The sequence below is a fragment of the Aulonocara stuartgranti genome (genome assembly GCF_965226115.1).
Source record: "Aulonocara stuartgranti genome assembly, chromosome: 18".
In the NCBI taxonomy this organism is placed as follows: Eukaryota; Metazoa; Chordata; class Actinopteri; order Cichliformes; family Cichlidae; genus Aulonocara; species Aulonocara stuartgranti.
In genome coordinates this window covers 25,993,543-26,017,395 of record NC_138954.1, presented here as the reverse complement: position 1 = coordinate 26,017,395, position 23,853 = coordinate 25,993,543, and the positions used below count along the sequence as shown (strand labels likewise).

The following is a 23,853-nucleotide window of genomic DNA, read 5'->3' as shown; positions in this document are numbered from 1 at the left end:
TAAGGACATGACTGTAGATCATGTTCAATGAGAGTTAAAAGCTCATTGAGAATAGTGTATGAAGATGTTCTGACTTGATGCAGCTGATTAGATGGTTTGTAATGATTTGTATAAACCACACGACTGGTCACACTTGGTTGTTTCATTGAACAGCAATGTATAGCAGTCTTTTCTAGCTCTTCCCCCTGTGAGGTAAACAATAACGGGAAGACAGACATATAGGAGAAGACATCTTCATTTGCCAGAGAAGAAGAGGTACACATGCAGCTAATTATAGTAATAGCAATAATCACTATGGCTAATTAAAATGCCTGGGCCCTTTATCGTGCACGCTGGCTCACTGGGACACTGAAATGTGAATGAAAATATGAAGCCATTCTCAGTGTTATATAACCGTGGTGCTTTCCCTGCTAACAAAACAAAGCACTGAAGAAAATAAAAGCTCAAACTGAAGTGTCAAAGACATGTAGACATGTCAAAGACATGTAGACATGTCGTGTCAAAGACATGTAGACATGTCAAAGACATGTAGACATGTCATGTCAAAGACATGTAGACATGTCAAAGCTATACATTAGTTCTGAAGGCCAACAAAATCTCAGCATATTATCAGCAACGTTTTGGAAATCATGATGATTAAAGCTGCAGAAGAGAGAAATCTAGAAAAATAAACATCCCTCCTCCTGCAGCTTCCCCCGCTCTCTATTCTAATCCCATCTATGTGGGCTGAAAAAACACAATACTTTAAATTTAAATACTGCATTATCCCACCACTTCTTACTTCCTGTGAGAACAACTTTTTTTTCCACGACTCACCGGATCTCAGCCACAAGTCTGTGAATCTCCCGACATGAACTTAAGCCCAGCCCACAGGACGTGCAGGAATCTCGCTCCCTCTCACACTGAATTTACATCTGCTGCAAGGTTATTAATGTTTTTGTTTCAGATGTAGCCACAGACCTGCTGCTCACAATGTGGGTCACAAAAACAAATCTGCTTACACATTTCATCCCAAAATTAAAGCACAGCCTCTCAAAGCATTACATATGTGGGAAACTGGAACTTTTCTATAACAAAAATGTTTCAGTGTTGCATTTACTGATCTACAGCTGTTTTTCTGCTACTCTGTCCTTCAAGAAACAACAATCGTCCTACAGGAAATACTGGCATCATTTGGACTCCATCTACAAATAGTCACATGATGTGTGGACTTAAAAACACCACAGTAGCCAGATTCATATTGAAACATATCAGCTTGTCAGGAACCAATTTTTATTAATATCATTAATAATGTGTCATCAGCATCATCAATGAAATGAGTTAGTCTGTTTAAAGCAGAATCAAGTGTGCATTCATTGCCCTTCTTTTCTTGATGAACACTTCAGTTCCACAAAGCGAGGAAGAAAAAGGAAGGGGAGGAGACGGAGGGTTTGTGGGTGTGTGTGTGGAAAATCGGTCAAAAGAGGGCAGGGACTGCAGTGAAGGAGGAAACGCAGGGAAAACGACGTCTGGCAGAGCAGGAATCTCCCCCTTCACTGGGATATGATTGGTTTTTCCCTTGTGCAAGAACAACAAAAACAAAAAAACAAAATCAAAAAAGAAAGATCTTCAGAATGGTGCTCTAAAAAACAAAGATGACAGAGGAAAAGGGGAATTGCTTGCTGGGATGTGGTGTTGGCTGTTGATGTGTTGTTGGTATTTTTTCTTCTTCTTCTTTTTGTTCCATAAAGCCACGTTAGGATTTGATGCAGTCGTCGTCATCAGAGGTCTGGCTGCTGCTACTGGTTTCGGACTCGGAGCCCTCCTCGACGTGTGCCTCCGCCACACTCCTCCAGGGGGTGAAGTGGAGGGTCACACCCCGTGTCCTCGGGAGAACCCCATTCCTTTGAATGCCGTTCCTCTTCAGCTGGTCAAAACACAATCACGTCGTTTAATGTGTGAGACAGACTGAGTTGAGCTAGACGTAAGCAGAGTCAGCGTTTCCTCTGAGAGCTCACCTGTTCAGTTTTAGTCTGGAACTCTCTCAGCTCGTCCTCTGTCAGAGGCAGGAAGTTGTCATCATTTTCTGGGTACTCCTGCCAGCCCATGGCCTTCAGCAACCTAGATAAGCATAGTAATTTTCTGCTTAGCTGTCTGTGTGTTTTGGCCTGTGTGTATATATAAGGCTGTTAGCAGTGTCCTACCTGTGCTCTGCCTCCAGGGAGCTGGACAGGTGTTCGGTGTCTGAGTCACTCAGAGAGTAAGACAGACCATTCTCATGACAGCCTTCCTCGCTGTAGGCTTTGGGCTCTGGGGTGCTGCTTTCACCCTGCAATAATTATTTTCAAGTTTAGCCCCAGCTGTCCTTTATGTGCTGACAAAAAGCTCTTATCCAGCACCATAACATTACATTTCACACATGACTTCTATGTGCAGAGAATGCAGAGGCCATGATCGTGTTCCACATTCAGCAGCACATTCTCTTAAAGTGTATCTATTATGCTAGTCTCTAGCTCTACATTTTGATTGAGGTTTTAAATGATCTACAGTTAGGACCTGTGCAGGTCCCCTTCCCTAATAATCCCTTCATGTGATTGGCTGCCCATTGCCTGGCTTCTATAAACAACCCACGAGCTGTGAGGCACACTTCCTCGTATAAGGAACCATGACCATATACGGAATTTCATGCAGCTTGACACAAGCACAGAAGAGACGTAAAAAGAAGAAGCAGTGTGATGAATTTTGCTCTGGCCCTGTGTTTAGCTTAATGGGTCCCTTTTAATACTTTGGGGGGGAAAAAACTAAATATCCAAACTGCTGCCTACCTCTCCTGATGTTCCTGGGCTGCTGCTTGTTGTCAGCTCTCCAGTGCCTTCGTCCTTCAGAGCTCTCAGGAACTCGCTCTTACGGTCTGGACCGCGACGCATCAACTTCAGCCGTGACGGAGCAATATCTATGGGAGGAGTCGTGCTTGAAGGGTGCTGCAGGTGTGAGCCGCAAATAGTCATGAAGTGACAGAAAAGGAGAAATAAAAGTTACTATTATTCTTTTTGTTACCTGAGACATCAGTGCAAGAGATCTAAACTATCTGTTCAACTGATTTCAAAGCATGGCAACAATGACACATCTGTAGTAATGGCAAAGCAAGACCTTCACAAAACTGCTTGCTTTTTATTGGGGTTGCTTCATCCTTCTTCTCACCTCTTTTGTAGTATTGTGCTGTGGTGCACTGACTGGGGTGCTGGGTTTGGCTGCAGAGACGGGGCTGGTGAAGACTGAATCTCGGCCTGGCATGTGAAGACCAGACTTTGTGATCTCTCTACCACTGGATTTCCACTGGGTGCTCTGGAAAAGAGGACATGAGAGTGTTTAAAAACTCTTTTACTGCAGGCTACCATGCACGCTGGCCAGTGCACCGGTGTTATCTCTATTATGCACATTTGCTTGATAAGCAATTCTTCTCTCGGAAATTGAATCAAGCAAGCCATTAATTAACTCAAAACATCTCGACAGTCATACTTTGGTAGGGGCCACAGCCGGCTTTGGGACCAGGTTCTTGTAGACGCTGGAGCCTGTGATGGGAGCTTTGCTGCCGTTGGTTGGCAGGGCACCAGCAGTGGCAAACCCTGCAGAGAAGGCTGTGCTGGGATCCTCCTTGGAAATTTTTTTGATAACCAGCATTTTGGACACCATCTGTTTGCCACTCGGTGGATTTTCTGGAACATAATCAAGACAATCAAATTAAATCTTAGAGATGATGGTGCAAGGGAAAAAATCTTTTGTCTTTTTGAGCACAGAAATTGAGTCAGGGCGAAAAGCTTACCCCATACTCCAGCGTGGGGAGCGACTGCTCGTGTCTGAGCCCCAGGCTTTCCAGTTGTTTCAGGGTTGAGCGAAGGCTAAAAATAAAAATAAACAGGTGCCTACATTAAATATGTAATCTTTCAAATTTTGTAATTACAACTTATGTTTAAAGGCAATAATCTGAGTACAGACTATGAGGCATAACACTCATAAATCCTCTTCTGCTTCTATTACAAGGCAAATATTGAAAAGGAGAAAATGGTTCCAGTAGTTATCCCACTGTAATGTAACAGGAAAAACGGAGGTCAACTACTCACAAAGTCCTCCTCCACAAACTTCAGCTTGTCGTCCTTGCTGTCCTTGCGTTCCTCGTTGGGGAATTTGTCCGGGTACGAGGTGCCCTTGCGGGGATGGAAGTTACCATTGCGCTGCCGGTGCCCCCCCTGCCTGTCCCTGTCGCCTCCTCCCCGTTTGGGGTGGCGTCCCTGGTGGTGGTGGCTGTCCTGGGAACCCCGCGGAGCTCCATGCCAGCTGGGGGTTTCCTTCCAACATGAGGCCCCTGCCAGCCCACCGTGCCCTCCTTTAGCCACCCCCGAGTCCACTGAGTCATGTCTCAGAAGCAGAGAGGGCTGCTGCCATCCATCACCTCCAGAGAGAGACACATACAGTGGAAATAATGACTGTCTGACAAGCAATACCAATGAAATGTGACTTTGACAGCAAGGGTTTCCTCACAACCTTCACAAATAACATCTGAATGCCTTGAATCTTTAACACTATTTCTCTGTGACAGTAATAACCTCTGATGACTCACACTGTGTGCATGTATTTGGTATAAGCAGAGAATGGAGGGACGGCAAAGAAGAAACGCAGAAACTTTTTCCTGGGTGAAGAAATGATTCACCCAGGAAAACAACATCACAGAAAACTGAGATGAAACAGCTGAATAGGAATGTGAGACTCCACACCATCACTGAGATTCACAGAGAAGGTGAACCATCATTATAAAACTGGCATCACACCACATTTATTCTTAGTTCACACAAACGACTGGATGACAGCAGTAAGAGGGGACTGTACAAAAACAGATTTGCAGGGTGGAGGACACCAAATAACAGCCATATTCTACAGAGAAAGCAGAGAGGTGTGTGCGTGCGTGCGAAGGACGATACGGCACCAGCACCACCCATTTACAGCACTGTTATGACACCACTGCCTTCAACACTATAATCCAAGCACATCATATCATTATCCAAGATGGAGACCCAAACTGGATGCTCTTACATCAGAAGTTTATTTCCTGCTTAGATCTTCAGCTACACAAAATGCAAGACTCCAACTCTAGATCTTAAAAACTGGAACAAAAGAATCTAATTCATCTTTCTTTGAGTCTCCATAAAACCCTAACTGTCGATCACTGAGAACATAAAACAAGTAGTCAACGTCACTATCTTTATAATCGCACCTTAGCAGTTTTGAATACAACCCCCCCCCCCAAAAAAAACAATGTAGGTGGCAGCTGACTTAAATCTAAGGATGATTTTAAAGCCTTGACAGACACCTCCACTCCTCCTACATGGGTGTGTCAGCTTAAGAAGTCTGATTAGACTTCTTCTGCAGGCTGTGCTGACAGGTACAAAGTGCACTTGACTGATATCTCCCCCATTTCCTTATTGGTTGTCTTATACTGTCCTACTCACTCTTCATTCACAGCTAGCCGATTTTTTTTTTCTTAAGGGAATGTCCAACATGGCTTCATTCAGCTTTCACCTGACTAGATGTCTAAATCAGAGGGATTCAACCAAGACCCAATTCACCTAAAACTGTCAGACAACAGAAGTCATTACTGCTCATTAGATCATTGTTTTCATTTAATGACTGACCAGTTAAAAAACCCCAATGATAAACAGCCTAGCCAAGTTTTCCACATTCATAGAATTCCTTCAGTCTACTATTGTTATGTTGTAAATTAATATTTACAGATCACAACAGAAAGGCACAAAACTTTCAAATCTAGAATATTTGTAACTAAAAATTAAATCATACATAATTGTCCAGATCTAAAAATAATTTAAATTTCCACCCATTTAAAAAAAAGAAGAAAAAAAAGAAGAAGAAAAAAAGCATTTTTTGTAGAATTTGAGTCATGGCTTTACTGCAAACACTTGGCCACTGGGCAAGACTATACCTTTTAATGAGCCAGTACTGGCCCCCAGGCTTCATGTTTGACACTCCTGAGATTAACATGTACTGTAACTTATTAACAAAAAACTACAACAGTAACACAGTGTGTAAAGACCCAGAGGTTGTGTTTTAGCTACAGCTACACAAGATTGTCAGTGAGCTGTTTATACAGTGTGGCAATGCATTTAATTGGAACAGTGTGATATCTGAAAAAGGTATGACTATGTCATGCATTTTTCTCTCTTCAAAGCCATTCCTGAAAGAAAATACATCATATCTGTACAGTACAATATCCTGTTGTTATACTGTTCATTTTTTAAGCGTTTGTATTGTATAACAAACTGCAGAGGACCAGATCAGCCTGGAATCTGATGTGTGCAGAAATGGGAGAAGCATACGTCCCAGTACATTTGCATAAAGTCAGAGGGAAAGCAGAGGAGGAACACAGCAGAGAGTACTCAGGTTAAAATGTGCTGCATGATATGAAAGGCTTTAAACCACCTCTCTGCAACCTTTTTATTCTTACTGAGAAGTTTAAATACAAAAATGAATAGTAGGCTCCATTCACACTTCCCCTCATGCAGTAAAGCCCCCAGATAATAACAACAGGTTGAACTGTTACCTGTCGGAGGACGCAGGGAGCCATTGTTGAAAAAACCATCAGAAGAGTTGTGGCGGCGGCGGCTCACGGCAGTTCTGGCATCTTTGTGGGGTGGGAGATCACCTTGTTTCTCAAGGTTGGCAGCAGGGGACTGGAGGAGGAGAGAAAGAGAACAGTGTTAATCAAAGCTAATACGTAACAATGCCCAGAGAAAGTGGACAATAACGTAACAGGCCACTGCATAACTGTAACTGAAATTAGAGAATTTTTCACTACATTTTCCTACTTTATTTTTGTCCTGGCGAAGAGACTTAGATTAGCTTAATTCCCATCTGTACTTTTTTTTTTCTCTCCTTCTCCCTCTAACTATGAGTCAATCTATTCTTGAGGAGCGAAAGTGGAGAAAAAAAAAAAGGAAGACAAAAATGAAACTACATAGAATCGTATAAAACTTTGTCATAAGAAATGTGCAAATGAGAAAACCTAAAAAAATCCAAGCAAACACTGCACACCCAGCTCTTGGTGGTAAATCCTGAAGGTTTAATAATACTGACTAAAAGCACTCCTCTTGATATGAATCATATCCTAGTCATCGGCTGAGGTTCAAAGATCAAATCAGATTGTGTTCTTCAAGCTTCATGGAGGACTTCTCAACTCAGACACACACAAAAAGAAGCTAAGAAAATGTAGCTTCAGCCTGTCTGGCGTATGCTGGCTAATCCCTTGACATAAATGACACCGAGGTGAAGTTGTGTGCAAGGTGGATAATAACTGTCTAGTATCTCGATTTCACAGAGACCAATGAGCTTGGCAACTGATTACACTAAGCTCCAATAAACCGCTCAAACATGTAAACTACATGCTGAAGATGCTGCTTGGTTTTTAGACTTGGGAATTAACCAGCTTATAAATGTTATTCAGTCAGCATTGTTTTCTTGTTGGCCACCACCTACTGCCGAATGGATAACATCACTTGGTTCAACAGTCAGTATTCATATCTCAGACCACCTCTTTAATTCAATGGTTTTGCATGTCCATGACGCTGATACTGTTATCACCGTTACTGCCCTGATACAGGAAAATATTAATTGCGTAGAAGAGGCTCTTACTTGTGCTGTGAAGACACCGAGAGACTAGGGCTGGGCGATATGACCCAAAATTCATATCTCGATATTTTTTAGCTGGATGGAGATATAAGATATATATCTCGATATATATTTTTTTTAAGCCATAAAGTAAGAACAAAAAGAGAGTTCTTAGTCAAAGCTGTGTCCCAGATGTCACACAGGCACTTTTATTAACATACAGCACAGATGTACATGAAAAATTACTCAAAATTAAATTATGAGCATTCATTAAATAATCATGCTCCATAAATAAAAGAAAACAAGGTTGTTTTTGTGCTAAACAAAGAGCTCACAATTGTGCAGTCAAAATGTAAACTAAAAGACGCTGAGCGTAATAACAAAGACAGATTTCACAGCTGCTCTGTTCCCAACTTGTACTGTGTGACTGACAGCCTGGAGTTTGAAATCCGCTTCATAACCACGTCTCTTACAGGTGCCATTTATGGTCCTTATACACACACAATACGGTAATATTACGTTGATGGACAGTACGTATCACTCCGCGAAGCTCTTCGGTAGCCGTAATGCGCCGACAATCCATCAAGCGGTGCAGCTCCGTAGCTTACCAAAGTCGTACTCAAACATATGTGACAGATTGCTGAGCGCCGTGTACCACATAAAATCGGTTCGCGGCCATCAAGCACAACCAGAATTCATACATAAGGCGCGCTGTCAACTTTTGAGAGAATGAAAGGATTTTAGGGTTAGCGCTGTTAGCTCGTTAGCATGTTTAGCTCGTTAGCACGTTGACGCCGTCCAGCCCCACGCATGGGGCGATGCGCAGTAACTCGTTAACGGAGATTTGCCGTGTCCGTCTTGTCGCTGCCTGCACGTGAAGCGATGGGGTAGGAGGGGGAGTTGTCTTCAGTGAAGGCGAGGCGGAGTAACGTTGCGTAGAGACAAAAGTGGACGAAAGAGAGGCAAACTTGCGGCTCCACAACTATAATTATAACGTAACATAGACTATATCGATATAAAGGATATTGTCACATCTTATATCTCGTATAAAAAAATATCGATATGTTTTAAAAACTCGATATATCGCCCAGCTCTACGAGAGACCACATCACATATTACTTAATGTGAGATATGACACGGGCTACTTCTATTTACACATCTAACATAACTGTTAGACAGCTGACTAGGCATCAATGTTGACCCGAAAAGGGATTTAAAGTGGCCTTATATGCCAGTCAGCAAAATTCAGGGGTAAAAATTTAATCAGCCTACAAAAAAAAAAAAATAAAAAAATGACAGGCTGAAGAATAGAGTGGTAACAAAACACATTTGGTCATCACAAATTTCACTCAAGCAGCATGTGTTGCTATTCTGAAGACCTAGAACCAGTCCCTCCAGGAATCTGACTCCTCACCAGGACATTAAACATCAAACATGGCAAAAGTTTAAAATAAAATGAGATCAGTGAATGTAGGAGCAACACCTGTGAATCAAGAACATAGGTTTCGGAGTTTTCTATTAACTCTTTACTGACTGACTCTGGATTGATGTCAATGACAGCAGTCACCCCTCGTGGTCATAATGGTTTTATCATTTCCACATCCACAGGTATGCAACAGTCCTACTGGCTTTGAGTGAACTTATTTTTATCATCAGACAGTGAGTGTGAGGCTCGGCACAGACATCCACTGCTACACTACGCTACAATGCACCAACTGCACGTGCACCTTTCGGGCAGACTTCGAGAGGACTTTGAATAAAACTGCCTGAATCTTCAACAGAGCAGAGTCCCCGTTTAATACAGTCATCTTAGGGCCACAGCTCTGGCTATGATCACTGAAGCCCCAAAAACCTATTGTTCTGAACTCAGGTGTGCAAGAGGCAGCCAATCAGGAAAAAAAAAAAAAAAAGAAGAGTTGGATTAAAGACAGATTAAAGTTGGATTAAAGACAACATGCTGAAGAAAATTTCTATACATATATAGAGGGAAATGTTAGGATAATAGGTCCTCTTTAAAACCTAATGTGGTACCTTTAGTGGTTACTTGAAGTTGAAAAGGTTTTGATGACCCTCTACTGAACCATGTTCTGACTACACTTTCTGTCCCTAAGCACATTTCATTGCTGAGTGCACACACATGCACTCTCATACTCAGGTGCACAAACACTGTTAAAGGTGTTTGAGCATCAGTGAGAGATACACTTGGAATCTCCGTCTCTCTCTTTCTTTTCTGTTGTGAGTGCATAAAGTACAAACACACACCGATACATACACCTACCTTGGCAGGCTGGGGTGTGGAGAAGTTAAGCCAGGCAGGGACAAAGTCATGCTGCGCCATTTAGGTCCAGTGTTTCCGGTCAGTGGATCGAGGCATCAAACCTCATGGCCAGGATCTACCAAAAGATTTTTTTTTAAATTCAGTGTGCAACTGAAAGCACAGAAACACGACTCTCTGATGTAGAATTAAATCCCATTTCTCTTTGATTGCATGTCATCCCTTTCATGTGTTTTGTCTAGCATCAGTTATCTAAAGTTAACTGCTTAAAGTTTTTCCACAAGAGAAGCCAAGGAGTCTTATTCTCAGCTGAAAACATGGATGTAAACATCTTGTGCAGAATAATATAGATATTATATTAAATATATAAGTGCTTGGCATGTTTTAATTCAAATAAATAATTAATTCAAATAAAACAAACACACTACACTAGTTAACATCACGCTCATGCATGTTTGTCCTCATCGGCTGGGTGAAACTTTGACATTACCCCAGAGTCTGTGGCTCTGAAGTCCTCTGCCTCCTCTCTCGGTCCGGCTGGGCTCGGTTCCTCCTCAGGCCTGTTGGCACTGATCAGAGTGTGTGCACTGACAGATGGGAGGCAGCACACCAACAACCTCCTCTCCACCTCCGCCAGGACAGCGCAGCCCCTTTCCCCAGAGGCAGATCCCTTCGTCCAGGGTGAAGCACTTGGAGATATGTCAAAAAACTGCAGGAACGATCTGGAATGGCAATCCAGAGAACTGGCCAAACAGGAAGCAGTTTTTGAAGTCCAAAGATAGGAGTCTATGCAGAACAGATTTTCTGTCTTGAACCAGAAACCAGTCAGTTCTAATGCCGGTCTTGTGCAATGAATTCAACTGATTCAAGTCCAAGCAACTTTTTTTCTTCTTTTTTCTCCAGATAGATTGAATTCCTCAATTTATTTGAACCATTTGCTCATAATCTCATGGTAAGACTTGAAACCTGATTAGACTTGATGCTGATTGGCAAAACAAATTGATTGACTAGTGATTTGTCCCAAATGGGAGGAAGAGCCAGGTTATTATTAATATAAAGAAACAGTCTGTGAAAGTCGTCTGCACTGAAGCATGGACAACGGTTTTTGAAGCAGTTCCACTTTGACACCAGGTGCGTGGAGAGAGACAGGTGTTGTCCTGCCACACTGTGTGCCAGTATGTTTTTTGTGTTGACTCACCTTTTACCGAATCATTTTAAGACCTACTCAAACACATTCAGAAAAGAAAAATTAATTGAGAGACAGTCTTTTATTGGCAATGGAGGTCACTGCAAACCACTGCTCACCTCATTAAAATGGTGAAAAGACTGTCTTTGTTTGGAGAAAATAACTCAAAGGTTCAAAGTCACATGACAATGAAGCCAGTGAAGCCCTACGTTACATTGCCGACATAATAAGTTCTCGTTAGTGAAACGGTGAAGATGTTGAATGGTACATCATAATGCTGTTTCTAGCATTATATATTTTACTCCCATCAAATTATTTCAGGTTTTGACTGTAGCAGGAACAGTGTGGACCTCTGGTTTCATAGATATGCAAAATCAAAATTCAAAAGTTGAGATGGCTTTAGCAACAGCCAAACATGTCCAAAAAGAAATCCTCAAGTGATCAACTACTCTTTTTCCTCAGGAGAAAAAAGTGAAAGTTGAAAAGCCGCAACATCCAAAAAAATTGTCAAGTAGGTCTTTCCTTTCCTTTTTGAAAGTGCTTTTCCCCCCTCACACAGGAAGTTTCAGTGGAGATTTCAGATTTTCTTGCTTTATGGTTCACGGGTATTTGCACAGGACCTGCAATAAATTTTAAAAGAAAGAAAAAAAGAGGTTTGCCTTAAAGCTCTGGGGGTCAAAAACACACAAAATACTTAAGAGTTACTTGCCAAATTAACTACACCTTTCACAAAGTGGACCTAGCATGCTTTTCATTGCTACAATAACAGATGTTCATATTAAACTTGGCAAACATTTCAAATAACGAGATCAGGCTGATCTTGCTTTCATAGACGGGTTTTAAACCCATAACAAGGCCATCTCAGGCACACAGCCACACAGTTCTTCTGGCTGTCAGGACAAAAGCCTCATCCATCTGCTGTTCAAACCCTTTGTTTGCAAGGTGAAGAAAATCAGAGATACGCCGGTTTAAAGGAAGGTGATATTAAAAGGGAGAGCAGTTTCACACAAAGGATGACCCGAGGGTTTCACCGAGGCTCAGTGTAAGTCATACAAGTTTTATTTTGATTGTGAATCATGCAAAGCATCTTTGGAAGAGTCCAGGAATAAAAAGTATGGATGTGGAAACAAACATAATAGGTCCAAATTACCTAACAATACAGATTGATATAAGAACCCAGCAGTACATATAACTTTATGAACTTTTGTTCAGCTTGTGTTCAAACTGTTTTTTTTAAACGGTGCACTGTAGAAGTTAATTATTTCAGATGCTAAAATTTTAACTGTAAAACTGGGGTGATCAAATCATTAGAAAACACAGAGCAATAGGTCAATAATGCTGCAAAGTACTACGCCCAAAATAACTATAAGATTGTTTTTCTTCTAAGGCTCCTGAATTAATAAACTTCCCAGACAGAGTAGCTAAACGTAAACGATATTGTATGTCTAGAGCTGCATTACTGCAAATAGCTTCAGTTTGTGTCAGCCATTATCACACTATGAAAAACATTCCGCCCTCACTGATAAACTCCCAAATAACTTCCAATTCAAGAGAAATCAGCTCCAGAAAAAAGGACGCTTCTGACACTCAAAGACGTCTTGAGAGATGCAAGAGAGGAGAAAAAAAAAATCAATCAGGACTCTGTGATCTCAGATCCCTTTCAGGCTGAAAGCTGGCTCTTTTAAAAACAGTGTCGGCTTTTTTTAAGTGAAATATTTATACCAGTATAAAAATAACATGCACGCTATCTTCCTGTGCGCAGACTGCTGCGAATATTAATGGGCCCAATAGTGTCTGTAAATACGGCACGAAACTGAGGTGACAATCCCAAACACCATGTTCGTACATGCACGAAGGCATGGCTCAAAACCCAAACAACAAAAACCCCACAATATATATGCACCCTTGTTTCACTGATTCGGGCTTGATAGCGTGCACCCACTGAACTATTACGTAACAGTTCAACATCAATGAATTTACCACAGGCACGAGGTACAATGTGCAGCGCACACACTTCCTTCACTCTGAAACAACACTCCAATGAATGGCGGCGGCAAAAACACTTCTACCTTTGGAAAACACCCTGCATAACGCCTAAATGCGCTCAACTCACATGTACACAAACACACAAACAGCAGACCCACCTTAACACAGCATACACACACTTCAACTAAATGACTAGCTGAATGTTATGAAGTTAAAAGTTCATCGAAATAATTAAAGACGCTAAGCGGCCAACAAGTACCACACACACAACAGCGCTGTCAGATCTGTCCTAACTCCACTGCTAGCTGACTCTGCCGAGATAACTCAGGTTAACGTTAGCATAGGAATTGTTAGCTAATAGCTAGCGCTATCTAGCCTGTTGGGAAGCCCGAGAAAATTGGTTGGTATTTGAAAGGAATTAGCAAGGCTAGAGGGTTTAGTCCAGTAAACACGGATTTAATACGCCTGCGGTAACTAGAACTGACTATTTAAGCAGTTGTCACGGACATACAATAGAGGTAAACAGACCTTGCTTCGTTGGAACAACACAGTTTCAAAATGGCTACCTTAGCAGCGGCAGCACACATTCATTAGCTTGCTAAGTGCTAGCGAGCTAACTTACAGTCTTTCCTACGATACCTTCCAATAAACAGGATAGTCGTAGATATATGTTGATTCAAATATACACTCACTCTGCAGAGACCAGTGACACTGCACTTTTTTGCAAATATAAACTGCTTTAATCGCAGGACTATCGATGTTTGTTTGGGTTTTCGGTGATCTTACCACTGGCGCTGGCACAGGGGGATTCGAACAGCCTCAACTGTGCTCCATTCACGATCTGTCGTGATTATGCAACTCACTGGGAGTCTAACGAGTTTTTCATCTCAGCAGGCTAAACAGTGCGGCTTCGATGTAATTGTTATAAACTCCGATAAATAAAATATACAAATGTCTAAAGATGCAACATTATGTTTCTTTGTTATTTTTCTAAATATTCAAAGAAAACGGCGATAATAGTAAACAATGTGGGATTTTGCAACCTTGAACGCAACATAATACCTCCCCGCCAAGGACAGCCAATCCAGTCGATATCAGAGTCAGTCTGGTTCCGCTAAAAATATTAAGAGACAGACATTTAATCGAGCGCCGATATCCTGACGGCAAGCAAACGACCTCTACTTTAGCATATGAAATATGAACTTTCTCACAATTTGTTATATGTTTTTGTGTTTTCGGTGGCCACTGAAAACCGTTCTCTGACTAACATTTATATGATAACGTTTAGGTAACTATAAATCCTGTGGTTTATAGGTTGTTACATTAGCACAGCCTTGTATTACATCAGGTTGAGGTTAATGCTAGCTGCACCAACGTTAGCTCAGGGTGTATCTCGTCACTGAAACTTCAGATTGCATGTGCTGTGTAAGTGTGATTCTTTTTCCACGCCGAATATGATTAGCTTCGTCTCTGGAAGACGTATTTTGTCTGGGGTAAGAATAGTAAAAGTTTTCATTTGATAAATATATCATGCCTACTAACGAATGCAATAATTCTCTAGGTGCCAACAGAATATTCATGATGTTCTGTGATTGTGCATGGTTTCAGGTTCCAGTATGGAGATGTCTTCAGCAAATAAACAGATTACCAAACTACAGCACAAAAACTGTGCTGCTTCACACTCGAGCCTCCTCTGTCTTTATGTCATTCAGACCATCTACCACCAGCAGACTGTTGAACATCAAACCTGTGAGCTGGCACACATCACATCTCTGCCACGAGGATTCCAGAGGCAAATCAGAGAGAAGTGACAGCAAAGAGGGTTTCAGTTTAAGAGCCCTCGCCAAGGCTCCCAAACCAGCTCTGTACCTGGGATTTTCTGGTCTCATCCCCTTTATTTCTGCCCCTTTTCTCATGGCTGCCACACAATCTTTCCACCCTGAAGTGGCATATGCTCAAGTGGTGTACGGAGCTTCTATAGTGTCGTTCCTGGGAGGTGCCCGTTGGGGGTTTGCCATCCCAGCTGGTAGTCCCGCACAGCCAGACTGGATGAATTTGGGTAACAGTGTGGTGCCGTCGCTTCTGGCCTGGCTGGCGTTGCTCTGCAGGGACAACATAGCTGAAGGAGCTCTAGTTGTTGTAATGGGACTGGGCCTGTCACTGCATTACGACCTGACTCTTCTGCCTGGCTACCCTGCCTGGTTCAAAGCCATGCGAACTGTTCTCACTCTGGTTGCCACCTTTTCTCTGGTGGCCACGTTGGTGCTTAAAAAGCTCTGTCCAGAGAAGAAGTTCATAGAGACTTAGAAGTGATTTTAAGAGGATAGTTTGTCTCTTTAACTGCATGAACATAAGAATGGAAAACATCAGGTGAACATCTGCAGACAGTCGTTGTGGTGCTACAGTTGAATGAGCCAATTTTGCTCTTATGTAAATAATATATAATAATTTGAAAATAAATAGCAGTTGTTTCCTGGGTTGCAAAATATCTGGTGAAATTCCCATCTCATGAGGAGTGAGTTAAATACCTAAATATAGCAAAGAACAAACAATGGGCTTAAGAATTCCTTTAACACATGCAGAATCATGCTCTTTGCTGCGCTAAACACAGGGGAAAAATACTCTTCTGGAACATGTGTTTAAACAGATTATTTAAACATCTCTTTTTTTATGGGAAAAGTTGAAATAATAAAAATCGAGCTTCAGGCAGCTTTTAGTCAAAACAGCTGTAGAAATTCATGTGCTTTTGTTTATAGGAGTTCTAACCTGCTGCCTCGGCTGTGTTAAACATTAATTATTTATCGGATTGTTGTTAATTTTAGCTGCTTCTCACCGGTCAGTCACATAAAGGTGTTCATTCTTCTTGCATTTAAAAACTTTAAGGTCACCAGCTACTTTATTAGGTACACCTGTTCTTTAATGTAGATATATACCGGTAATTAGCCAATCACATGGCAGGAATTAATTTAGGCCCGTGAAGTTCAAACTGAGAATCAGAATGGGGAAGAAAGGTGAACGTAGCATGGTTGTTAGTGCCAGACGGACTGATATGAGTAACCGCCAAGGTATCGAGATTTGTGTCTCTAAACGCACAGCATGTCAAACATTGAAGCAGATGCGTTACAAGAGAAGAAGACCACACCGAGTGGCACTCCTGTCAGCTGAAAACAGGAAACTGAAGTTCACATTTAGGTAGAAATGGCTGTCCATTAAACAGACACACTGGAGTTTTTATAGCAGAGTTGGAAGTAAGTGATCCCACATTTACAGTCTCAGTGTTTTGTAAACATCGGCTCCAAATAGATGAGCCACAATCCCAGTGAGACGTCCAGTGTAATTACAGCAAGTGTGACTGCTGTAGTTCGCTTGTTTGCACAATACAGAAGAAAACTTTCCTGCTTCAAACAGCTTTACGTCTGTGCAACGAATCTAATAATACTAACATGGTCGTTCACAAATGAACCCAACACACCTACGTACCATCACCTAGGATATCGGGGAGTAATGTCCTCCTGCATGCTGGTGTTTGCACAGAACTATCAGAGGGGATTATTACATTTTAACTACACTGAAAAAGAAGGGAATAAGGTTAAAATGAAATAAAGCATACACATAACTGTTTTGCGATGTTTATTAAGTCTGAAAAGCAGCATTATCAGTGTGGTGTAGTATTGTGTTTTTGCAAAGGTTTAACTGTGCATGATAAAAAGAAGCTGTGCTGTGGCACCACTTCGGTCAGCTTGAAAACAAGAGGAAATGTGATGCTGTACCATAAAGATGCTGAACATATTTCTAAGCGATAGGCTGCACACCTCAACATCAGATAGTACAAATCTGAAATGATAAAGCAGTCTTTACTTGCTCGGAATGAAGTGTAAACAGCGATGGAGAGGCACTAGTAGAAACATATGTACATAAATAATCCAGTGGAATGAAAAGGAGCGCTCTGGCATGCTGTTCGAGTCCACAGAAATTTTTAAACTTAATGCAGCCATAGGTTTTATGTGGTTCTACTGTCAACTAGGCTCAAGGGCTCGGAGTGGTAATGCACCGCCCTCCAAAAATTCTTTAAAAGAAACTAAACAGTGCTTCATCACCCGCCAGCAGTTTTCTTAGTGCCCCACGGGACTTTCAAAAAACCCTCTGTGGTTCATCAAAAATAGAACTTCTATAAAAAATAATTGTCATCACCAAGATAGCTGTGCCTTCAAATATATTGTTCTAACGTTGTGACTGAATTGAAAATAAGGACACAGGAGAGTCATGTAACAGTAAAAAGAACATTTTGGCAGATTTCAGTACTAAATGTGCTTTCATGTTCATATTCATTGATTAATTTAAAAAAACAAAAAGGAGACATCCATGTATAAATACTATGACAACATATGAAAGGCTGTTTAAACCAAAACACACTTTTCTGTATGTCTCTTAAGGTGCAGCTTTTCTCCAGTTTATGCTGTGTTTGGTGAATGATTCAGGTGCAGGACATTCCCGTCTGTCAGAGCACAGCCAGCCCGCCGTCGCAGCGGCTGGTGATCATGTTGCCGACCTCGGTCCAGGTGTCCAGGTGAGGGTCGTAGATCTCCACGGAATCTACCGTTACGGGTGCGGAGAAGTCTCTGGTGGTTGCTCTTCCTCCAACCGCATACAGCAGCCCGTTTACTGCCGACACCGATACACCGGCGCGTGCCGTAGACATCGCAGCGACCTCCACCCATTTCTCCTGCGGACAGACGTTTGCAGACGTGAGGAGAACGTTGGAGCATCTGTTAAAATTTGTAAACAGATTATTTTGGCTCTTTACCTCCTCTGGGCAGTACTTCTCTACTGTCTCCAAAGCACCAAGAGCCTCGTTCCAGCCGCCCACAGCATATATGCAGTTATTGAGACATGCGACGCCCACGTAGGCCCGTCGAGTGGCCATGACGGGCAGGGCGCTCCATCGACGCGAGATGGGATCATACACCTCTGCTGAGCGCAGCTCCATCCCTTCGTCGCTGATCCCTCCGATCACGTAAATGAAGCCTGGGTAAAAACCATTGCGTTTAGAGCTGACCTCCAGAACTGAGGGTTCAGGTGGTGACGTGCAAAGAGAAATGTGAAAACAGTGCAAGTACTTCTCGTTATATTCTTTCTTCTGCATAACAAATCTGATTAAAGCTTTTACGCCTGATTATACAGATGCATTTATTTTGTTTAAATGTATTAAAGGGACGGACACACCTTGGAACTCACAACAGCCAAAGTAATAGCGGGGAACAGCCATGCTGCCAATGACCTCCCACTTGTTCTCCTCCGGGTCATATCGCTCCATGGTTTTTCCGATTTCAGAGCCAATCCAACCACCTGCAGAAGAACAGGAAAAACACGACTTAAAGTTTGTGCAGAAGAAAGTGTCACCACTTGTCGGTCATCTCACCACTTATTTGGGAAAATATTTTTGAAGCATTCTTTAAATACAATACATTTTTTGCATTCTACTGAGATTTACAAATCACTGCATGTTGTTTATGTTTATATTTTACGCAGCATCCCGGATTGTAAGAAAGCCCTTTCTCACTCTGCATTTGCAGACTGCCACATCTCTCTATTATGTTTGTGAGTGAAATTAAATCAGGCACATTTTCTCCTAAATACTCCCATGATGCCCGTTATGATTTAATTACACTTACTAAGCTATTTTATTGTCCTTTCACAATGTGGTATTGCACAACCTCAACTTCTGCAGCAAGAACTCGTGCATTTAAATTTTCACTTTCAGTGTTTTCTATTGTCTTCTAAGTTCTTAGAATTTCTTTAAACCACTAGGTGGTGTGTTCCAGTTCTAGTGTGACCCTTACCGAGTGCATACAGAGCTCCGTGGCAGGGGCAGACACCGACTCCGCATCGAGGGAAAGTCAGAGACGCCACGGCGGCCCACTGTTTCGTAACTGGGTCGTATCTCTCTGTGCAGTCAAAAATCATCGAGTCTTTTTCCCCTAGTAAGGAAAAGAAAAGACCATTTGTTGTCAGATTTCTACTCATTAAAGTTAATTCTCTATTTAAAGCAGAGCAAACTCCCAGCTCTCTCTCCCTCACCTCCCACCACATAGATCATGCCTTCCAGGACTGCGACTCCTAGCCCGCTGCGGGCCTGATGCAGTGACGACACGGTGGTCCAGTACTGGTTGAAGGTGTCAAAGCGTTCCACGCAGCTTAGCGCCCGGCTGTCACTCCAACGGCCGCCCTGCAGCCGAGTGTAGCCTCCTGACATGAGACAAGAAGAAAAGCTCCACCATCAGATCTGCTGCATTGCAAGACTAATTTAAATCTTGGGACCCTTTACTCCACCCCACTTAGACGTAACACAGCAAAGATACTAAACCTATGGCATAGAGGTATTTCCTGGCTTTTCTTCTGGGTCTCATCTTGGCTGGCTGTAGTTGACTGTACATCTTATTTTCTTTGGGGGACTTCGTGACTTCAGTGTATTCTCTCAGCAGAGTCTGCAGTGCCACCCGCAGGCTGAAGTCGGTAATACCTAAAAATGTAAGAAAAAATGAGGCTTTGAATCTCAGGAGTTACTTCAAATTTTCAAACAATGTATTAAACACACGACATTGAAAGTATTAAATGCAACAGGAGGAAGAATGTCACAAGTTTCCTACCTTCTATGTACTTGAACAGCCTCTGTGGGGAAAGCAGAGGGAAGCGGACTGGTTCCAACACCTCTACCACATGTTTTTTCCTCTTTGCCACGTCTTGGAGAACCCACTCCATGGCTGCCGTAAAAACCTGGTACTCATCCTCGATCCTCAGCTCCTCACTTTTTAAAAGTCTCACCAGCTGCTCTTTTGACAGGCCCCTGAACTCATCAGTGACACACACCTAGAGGGGAAGCGGTCGAGAGGGTCGATTTGTGAACGTTCGATGTGGAAACTACAGAAAGAGTTTAAGTAACATAAATGTTGTTGCTGATGGAAATTGATGATACTGTTTCATTTTAACAGAAAATAAAACACAGACTTGGTTTTTTGTGTGTACCTCTAGGAAGTGAACATGGATGTAGTTCTCAGTAAACTCCAGCATGTCCATGCAGGCGATCTGCTCCAGGAACTGAAAGATGCCCACACAGTTGGATGGGTCCATGTGACCCTTAAGAAACTCCCCACAGATGGACACCACCTCATTCAGCTGCAGCATGTCGGCTGCCACCATCAGTTCCTGAACATTCTCCACAGTGACGCTGATCACTCCTAAACAGAAAGAGAGCACATTTCCAACTAGGAAAAAAGAGACTGAGCAAATAAGTGCCTACATTTACATATCACTGTAAAAAATTAGTTATTAAAGAGCCCTGACAGATGGGTAAAAGCAGAAGGAAGGTAAAAAAAGACATAGAAAACCAAACTGGAAGCCAAATTTAAATGAAATTTAAAATGTAATATAATAAAAGAGCAAAAACTGACATTAAAAAGATAAAAACCCCAAAAGGACCTGTTAGCAGAAATACAATCACCTTTACATTTAAGCCATGACTTTGTACAGCTATCTGTAGATCTAACGCTGCAAACTTTCTTGCGAAGGATCAACATTTCTGCTTTGTAACTCAGGGTCATACCCATATGTGTGCTTTACATGTGATCGGTAAAGTCTGTCAATGGACAGAAATCAGGATTGTTATGATGCAGTGTGAAGCCTAGCTGCTGGATTATGAATCAGCTGCTGAAGAGAGATTGATGTTGGAAAGGAGGCAGGTGTGTTAGTCAGGACCAGAGAGAAGATACACACGAATGAGATTTTCCTAGTCTCCAAACACACCCAAATATCTGCTAACAGCCTTAATTAGTTAATTTGCATTTAACAGGTAACACTGCTGTCTTGAAGGGAAAGTATATCTGAGAGATTGGGAATGCTACAAAACAACACAAATATTCAAGAAGTTCAAGACGGGGATATCAGGGCTGATGCAAACCTGTGTATATGAACTCCAGCAAGATTTCAAAGACATCAGTGTCCACTCCAAGGATCTGCACTTCCTCTTTGTCTGCCTCCCTCATCCCACCAGCGAACAAGGCAGAGAAGTAGGGGCTGCTGGCAGCAAGCACTAGCCGGTGCACCTTGAAGACACGGCCGCCGACTTTAAGCCCCACGTCACAGAAGTCGGAGCGGAGGCGCATCTTGTTCATCTGGGCCAGGATGAGTCTGGCGTAGCGATCTGAAGCCAGCACAGCTTGCTCTAAACCCTGGGTTGCCATGGCAGCTGCACCAGGATTACGGCAGCATCCACTGGACGTCGACACAGAGATGGAGGACATGGCAGCGAAGGTACCTCTGCTTTACCATGGAGGCCAGTATCCTCAATCCTCCTCTCCTGTGAGGCTCGGGCCTGAAAAGCACAGCACACAAAACCAAAACACAGAGGCTCAGTGCATTGTTGTGTAACCAGCAACTTCTGATTTATCGGCTACCGGTGAAAGACAAATAAGAGTAAACCTCCCCTTCTTTGTGGTTCCACAGGAAAACATAACGAAGCATTAAAAAAAATAGTCGCCACTCATCCCACTGCTGTTATATGATCTGTAACACACACACCTGCCGGGCATGTTAGCCGTCTGGCAGCTCGCTAGGGTGCTTGTCAGTGATCATAGTCTGCACGACAGTACCAATACTCGACCAGTCCCTTTCCAGACGGAGAATTACTGACGGAAGTACAAAAATAAAAAATAAAAATAAAAAAATGCAGCGTTTATTTTGCATTTACTGGCAACTCACCCTTAAGTTTGCTGATGAGGATGCAGGCAACTTCCGTCAGCCTGCAGGCTGTCAATACGTTTTTCCTGGACCGACTGCATTGGTCTGAATCTCCAGACATAACTAATTGATCCACGAGAGGGGAAAAAATTAATTTCTTTTAATTTGCACCACTGATACCGACAAGTTTTTATCTTTGAGTCAATTTAAATTACACAAATATTTTTCTCTGTTATTTTAGTCTAATTATAATAATTAATTTAAACGTTATTACCAGTTTGCCCCAAATTCAGGTCAGGTTTGTATTAGCACTCACCGCCAGGTGGCAGTGTTGGCTTTGAAGGAGCGGCATGTCCTTGACAATAGGCCATAGCAACCTAACGTAAATTATCACAATATTCCTACATATTTGTCCCCCGGTACAGTGTTATTTTTTTAGGCTTTAAGCTCTTTCGGTTGAGCCCACTGTCAGACTCACTGGGCTGCCCAGTTTACTTTATCTTGGGATCAGATTAGTTTAAGTATTATGTTGGAAAACTGTTAGTACATACACTCTGGGACTCTGGGCCCTTTAACCGTGTCTGCTGAAAAAAAGTGCATCTGAACTACAGTTAAAAAAGCGAAAAAAAACGGTAACGATCACTGGGCTTACACACCTGAAATACAAGTCTCCTAACACCCATCACTCAACTAGTATTTCCAGCTCTTTCAACACCCTGTGATGCACAAGAGAGTATGTCGTGGCTGCAGCCAATTAAAAAGTCTAAAGTGCCAGCCTAGCCAGCTTTTGAGATCCACCCTCGGCTTGCTGGAACTCCCTCCCGTTGCCCTGCGCTGTTAAATTTCCAGTAGGTCAGGGTTCCCTATAGGGCCTCCACAGTAACCATTACCTTAGCTCAACAACTAGCTTATTAGACACAACTTAAACTGGCTCTGAGTAAACCAATAAGACAAAGCTAAAACCTGAAACTGAAGAAGCTTAGAAAACAAACAGCTCCATGTAACTTTAATTCTCTCCTTGAGTCTCTTTATCGTGCTATGACCTGTGAGGGATTTGTATATCCTAACTTAAAGTGGCTCTTTAAAAGTTTAAAAGTTCTCTGGTGTTGAAATACTGAATTGTCATTAAAGGTCATTTTCCTTGCCCGATTATTATTATTGTTATTTTTCTTTTACTGTGTAACATATTTATCCCAGTCAAATACTAATCATATAGTGTTCCATTTATCAGATAGGGCTCTTTGTCATCCTTCAGTGAGCTCTTTCTCCCTCTGTCACTTTCCACTTGGTGTGTTAGTCACATTATTTCATTTTTAGCAGTCGTGAGGTGATCTGTGCTACTTTGCAATTCAAGAGCCTCATTAGCGTTTCATTGACGTGTGACAGCAGCCTCCAACACAGATGGTACATGTTACATACATGCTCCCTGCACACTCAACATGCCCATCAGACATTCATAGAAAATCCAGGCTGAAGTTTAGACTCTTATATAAAATAATAATCATGAAAATGAATTGTGTGTGTGTGTGTGTGTGTGTGACAGAGGTGTATTTGTCGCATGAAAGTGTGCCTTTTGTTCTCCATCCTGCTGCCTGGGGAGGTGTCTCTTGTAAAACAGGTTTTAAGGTTTAAGGTGAGGTACTAAAATGAACTTGAATATGATGACATACTTCCTCTGGTTGAAAACTCTTACAGTGTGTGAAAATGCTCTTCTTTTTAAGTCCCTCTTTTTTCCCCCTCCAGAGTTTTTTGCTTGTCATCATTGTTTTCTCTGGTCATCCTGTCTCTCCGCTGCGGTGACTGTACCAAGAATTTCCCCATGTCGTGGGAGACAAAGTAAATAGTGCGAAGGTCATCCTATGGAAAGTGCTCACCATAATTGCCATTCCACTTTAAGTGCAGTGTGTCTGACTTTTTTCCCTCATCAGGGGCTCTATCCTTTTTTTTTCTTTTACCAAGAAAGAAAAACATTATGAAATGAAACTGACAGATTAAAGCTGCATATAGGAGTAAAGGGCTT

The 23,853-nt window shown here is 42.2% G+C and overlaps 3 protein-coding genes across 9 annotated transcripts; 1 reads left to right on the top strand and 2 right to left on the bottom strand.

Annotated features, from left to right (window-relative positions):
* Positions 1-1,234: 1,234 nt before the first annotated feature.
* On the bottom strand, positions 1,235-13,979 carry gpbp1l1 (GC-rich promoter binding protein 1-like 1). Of its 4 annotated transcripts, none has more exons than XM_082513517.1 (12): positions 13,887-13,979; positions 10,419-11,734; positions 9,932-10,046; positions 6,590-6,719; positions 4,101-4,429; positions 3,803-3,878; positions 3,499-3,695; positions 3,181-3,324; positions 2,805-2,960; positions 2,184-2,308; positions 1,998-2,100; positions 1,235-1,906 (listed from the first exon to the last, which is right to left on the bottom strand). In XM_082513517.1, exons 3-12 carry the CDS (start codon positions 9,989-9,991, stop codon positions 1,736-1,738), a joined length of 1,491 nt encoding a protein of 496 aa, XP_082369643.1. In that variant the 5' UTR covers positions 9,992-10,046; positions 10,419-11,734; positions 13,887-13,979; the 3' UTR covers positions 1,235-1,735. The 4 variants fall into 4 exon arrangements, with proteins under 4 accessions (XP_082369643.1, XP_082369644.1, XP_082369645.1 ...); XM_082513518.1 differs by having other exon boundaries at positions 13,793-13,904; XM_082513519.1 differs by lacking the exon at positions 13,887-13,979 and adding an exon at positions 13,723-13,878.
* Positions 13,980-14,067: 88 nt separating this feature from the next.
* Positions 14,068-15,586, top strand: LOC309693898 (transmembrane protein 69-like). 2 transcript variants are annotated; one of them, XM_082513523.1, is made up of 2 exons: positions 14,068-14,525; positions 14,709-15,586. In XM_082513523.1, exons 1-2 carry the CDS (start codon positions 14,517-14,519, stop codon positions 15,405-15,407), a joined length of 708 nt encoding a protein of 235 aa, XP_082369649.1. In that variant the 5' UTR covers positions 14,068-14,516; the 3' UTR covers positions 15,408-15,586. The 2 variants fall into 2 exon arrangements, with proteins under 2 accessions (XP_082369649.1, XP_082369648.1); XM_082513522.1 differs by having other exon boundaries at positions 14,068-14,593.
* A 1,131-nt stretch (positions 15,587-16,717) lies between these two features.
* Positions 16,718-22,705, bottom strand: ipp (intracisternal A particle-promoted polypeptide). Of its 3 annotated transcripts, XM_082513515.1 has the most exons (11): positions 21,855-21,998; positions 21,675-21,781; positions 21,055-21,468; positions 20,124-20,335; positions 19,748-19,967; positions 19,465-19,620; positions 19,179-19,346; positions 18,941-19,078; positions 18,324-18,446; positions 17,905-18,125; positions 16,718-17,823 (listed from the first exon to the last, which is right to left on the bottom strand). In XM_082513515.1, exons 3-11 carry the CDS (start codon positions 21,395-21,397, stop codon positions 17,599-17,601), a joined length of 1,806 nt encoding a protein of 601 aa, XP_082369641.1. In that variant the 5' UTR covers positions 21,398-21,468; positions 21,675-21,781; positions 21,855-21,998; the 3' UTR covers positions 16,718-17,598. The 3 variants fall into 3 exon arrangements, with proteins under 3 accessions (XP_082369641.1, XP_082369642.1, XP_082369640.1); XM_082513516.1 differs by lacking the exons at positions 21,675-21,781; positions 21,855-21,998 and adding an exon at positions 22,490-22,705; XM_082513514.1 differs by lacking the exon at positions 21,675-21,781 and having other exon boundaries at positions 21,855-21,994.
* Between the last annotated feature and the right edge of the window lie 1,148 nt (positions 22,706-23,853).

What these genes read in the sequence shown, in the direction of transcription:
- gpbp1l1 (XM_082513517.1), bottom strand. Translation starts at nt 9,991, where the DNA reads ATGGCGCAGCATGACTTTGTCCCTGCCTGGCTTAACTTCTCCACACCC. An exon ending in CCACACCCCAGCCTGCCAAG is followed by an intron (nt 6,720 to 9,931) that starts GTAGGTGTATGT and finishes CTCCTCCTCCAG; the next exon opens with TCCCCTGCTGCCAACCTTGA. An exon ending in TCCAGACTAAAACTGAACAG is followed by an intron (nt 1,907 to 1,997) that starts GTGAGCTCTCAG and finishes TGTTTTGACCAG; the next exon opens with CTGAAGAGGAACGGCATTCA.
- ipp (XM_082513516.1), bottom strand. Translation starts at nt 21,397, where the DNA reads ATGTCCTCCATCTCTGTGTCGACGTCCAGTGGATGCTGCCGTAATCCT. An exon ending in TCCATGTTCACTTCCTAGAG is followed by an intron (nt 19,968 to 20,123) that starts GTACACACAAAA and finishes CTTCCCCTCTAG; the next exon opens with GTGTGTGTCACTGATGAGTT. An exon ending in TGGCTGTTGTGAGTTCCAAG is followed by an intron (nt 18,126 to 18,323) that starts GTGTGTCCGTCC and finishes GTTTTTACCCAG; the next exon opens with GCTTCATTTACGTGATCGGA.
- LOC309693898 (XM_082513522.1), top strand. Translation starts at nt 14,555, where the DNA reads ATGATTAGCTTCGTCTCTGGAAGACGTATTTTGTCTGGG. An exon ending in GAAGACGTATTTTGTCTGGG is followed by an intron (nt 14,594 to 14,708) that starts GTAAGAATAGTA and finishes GCATGGTTTCAG; the next exon opens with GTTCCAGTATGGAGATGTCT.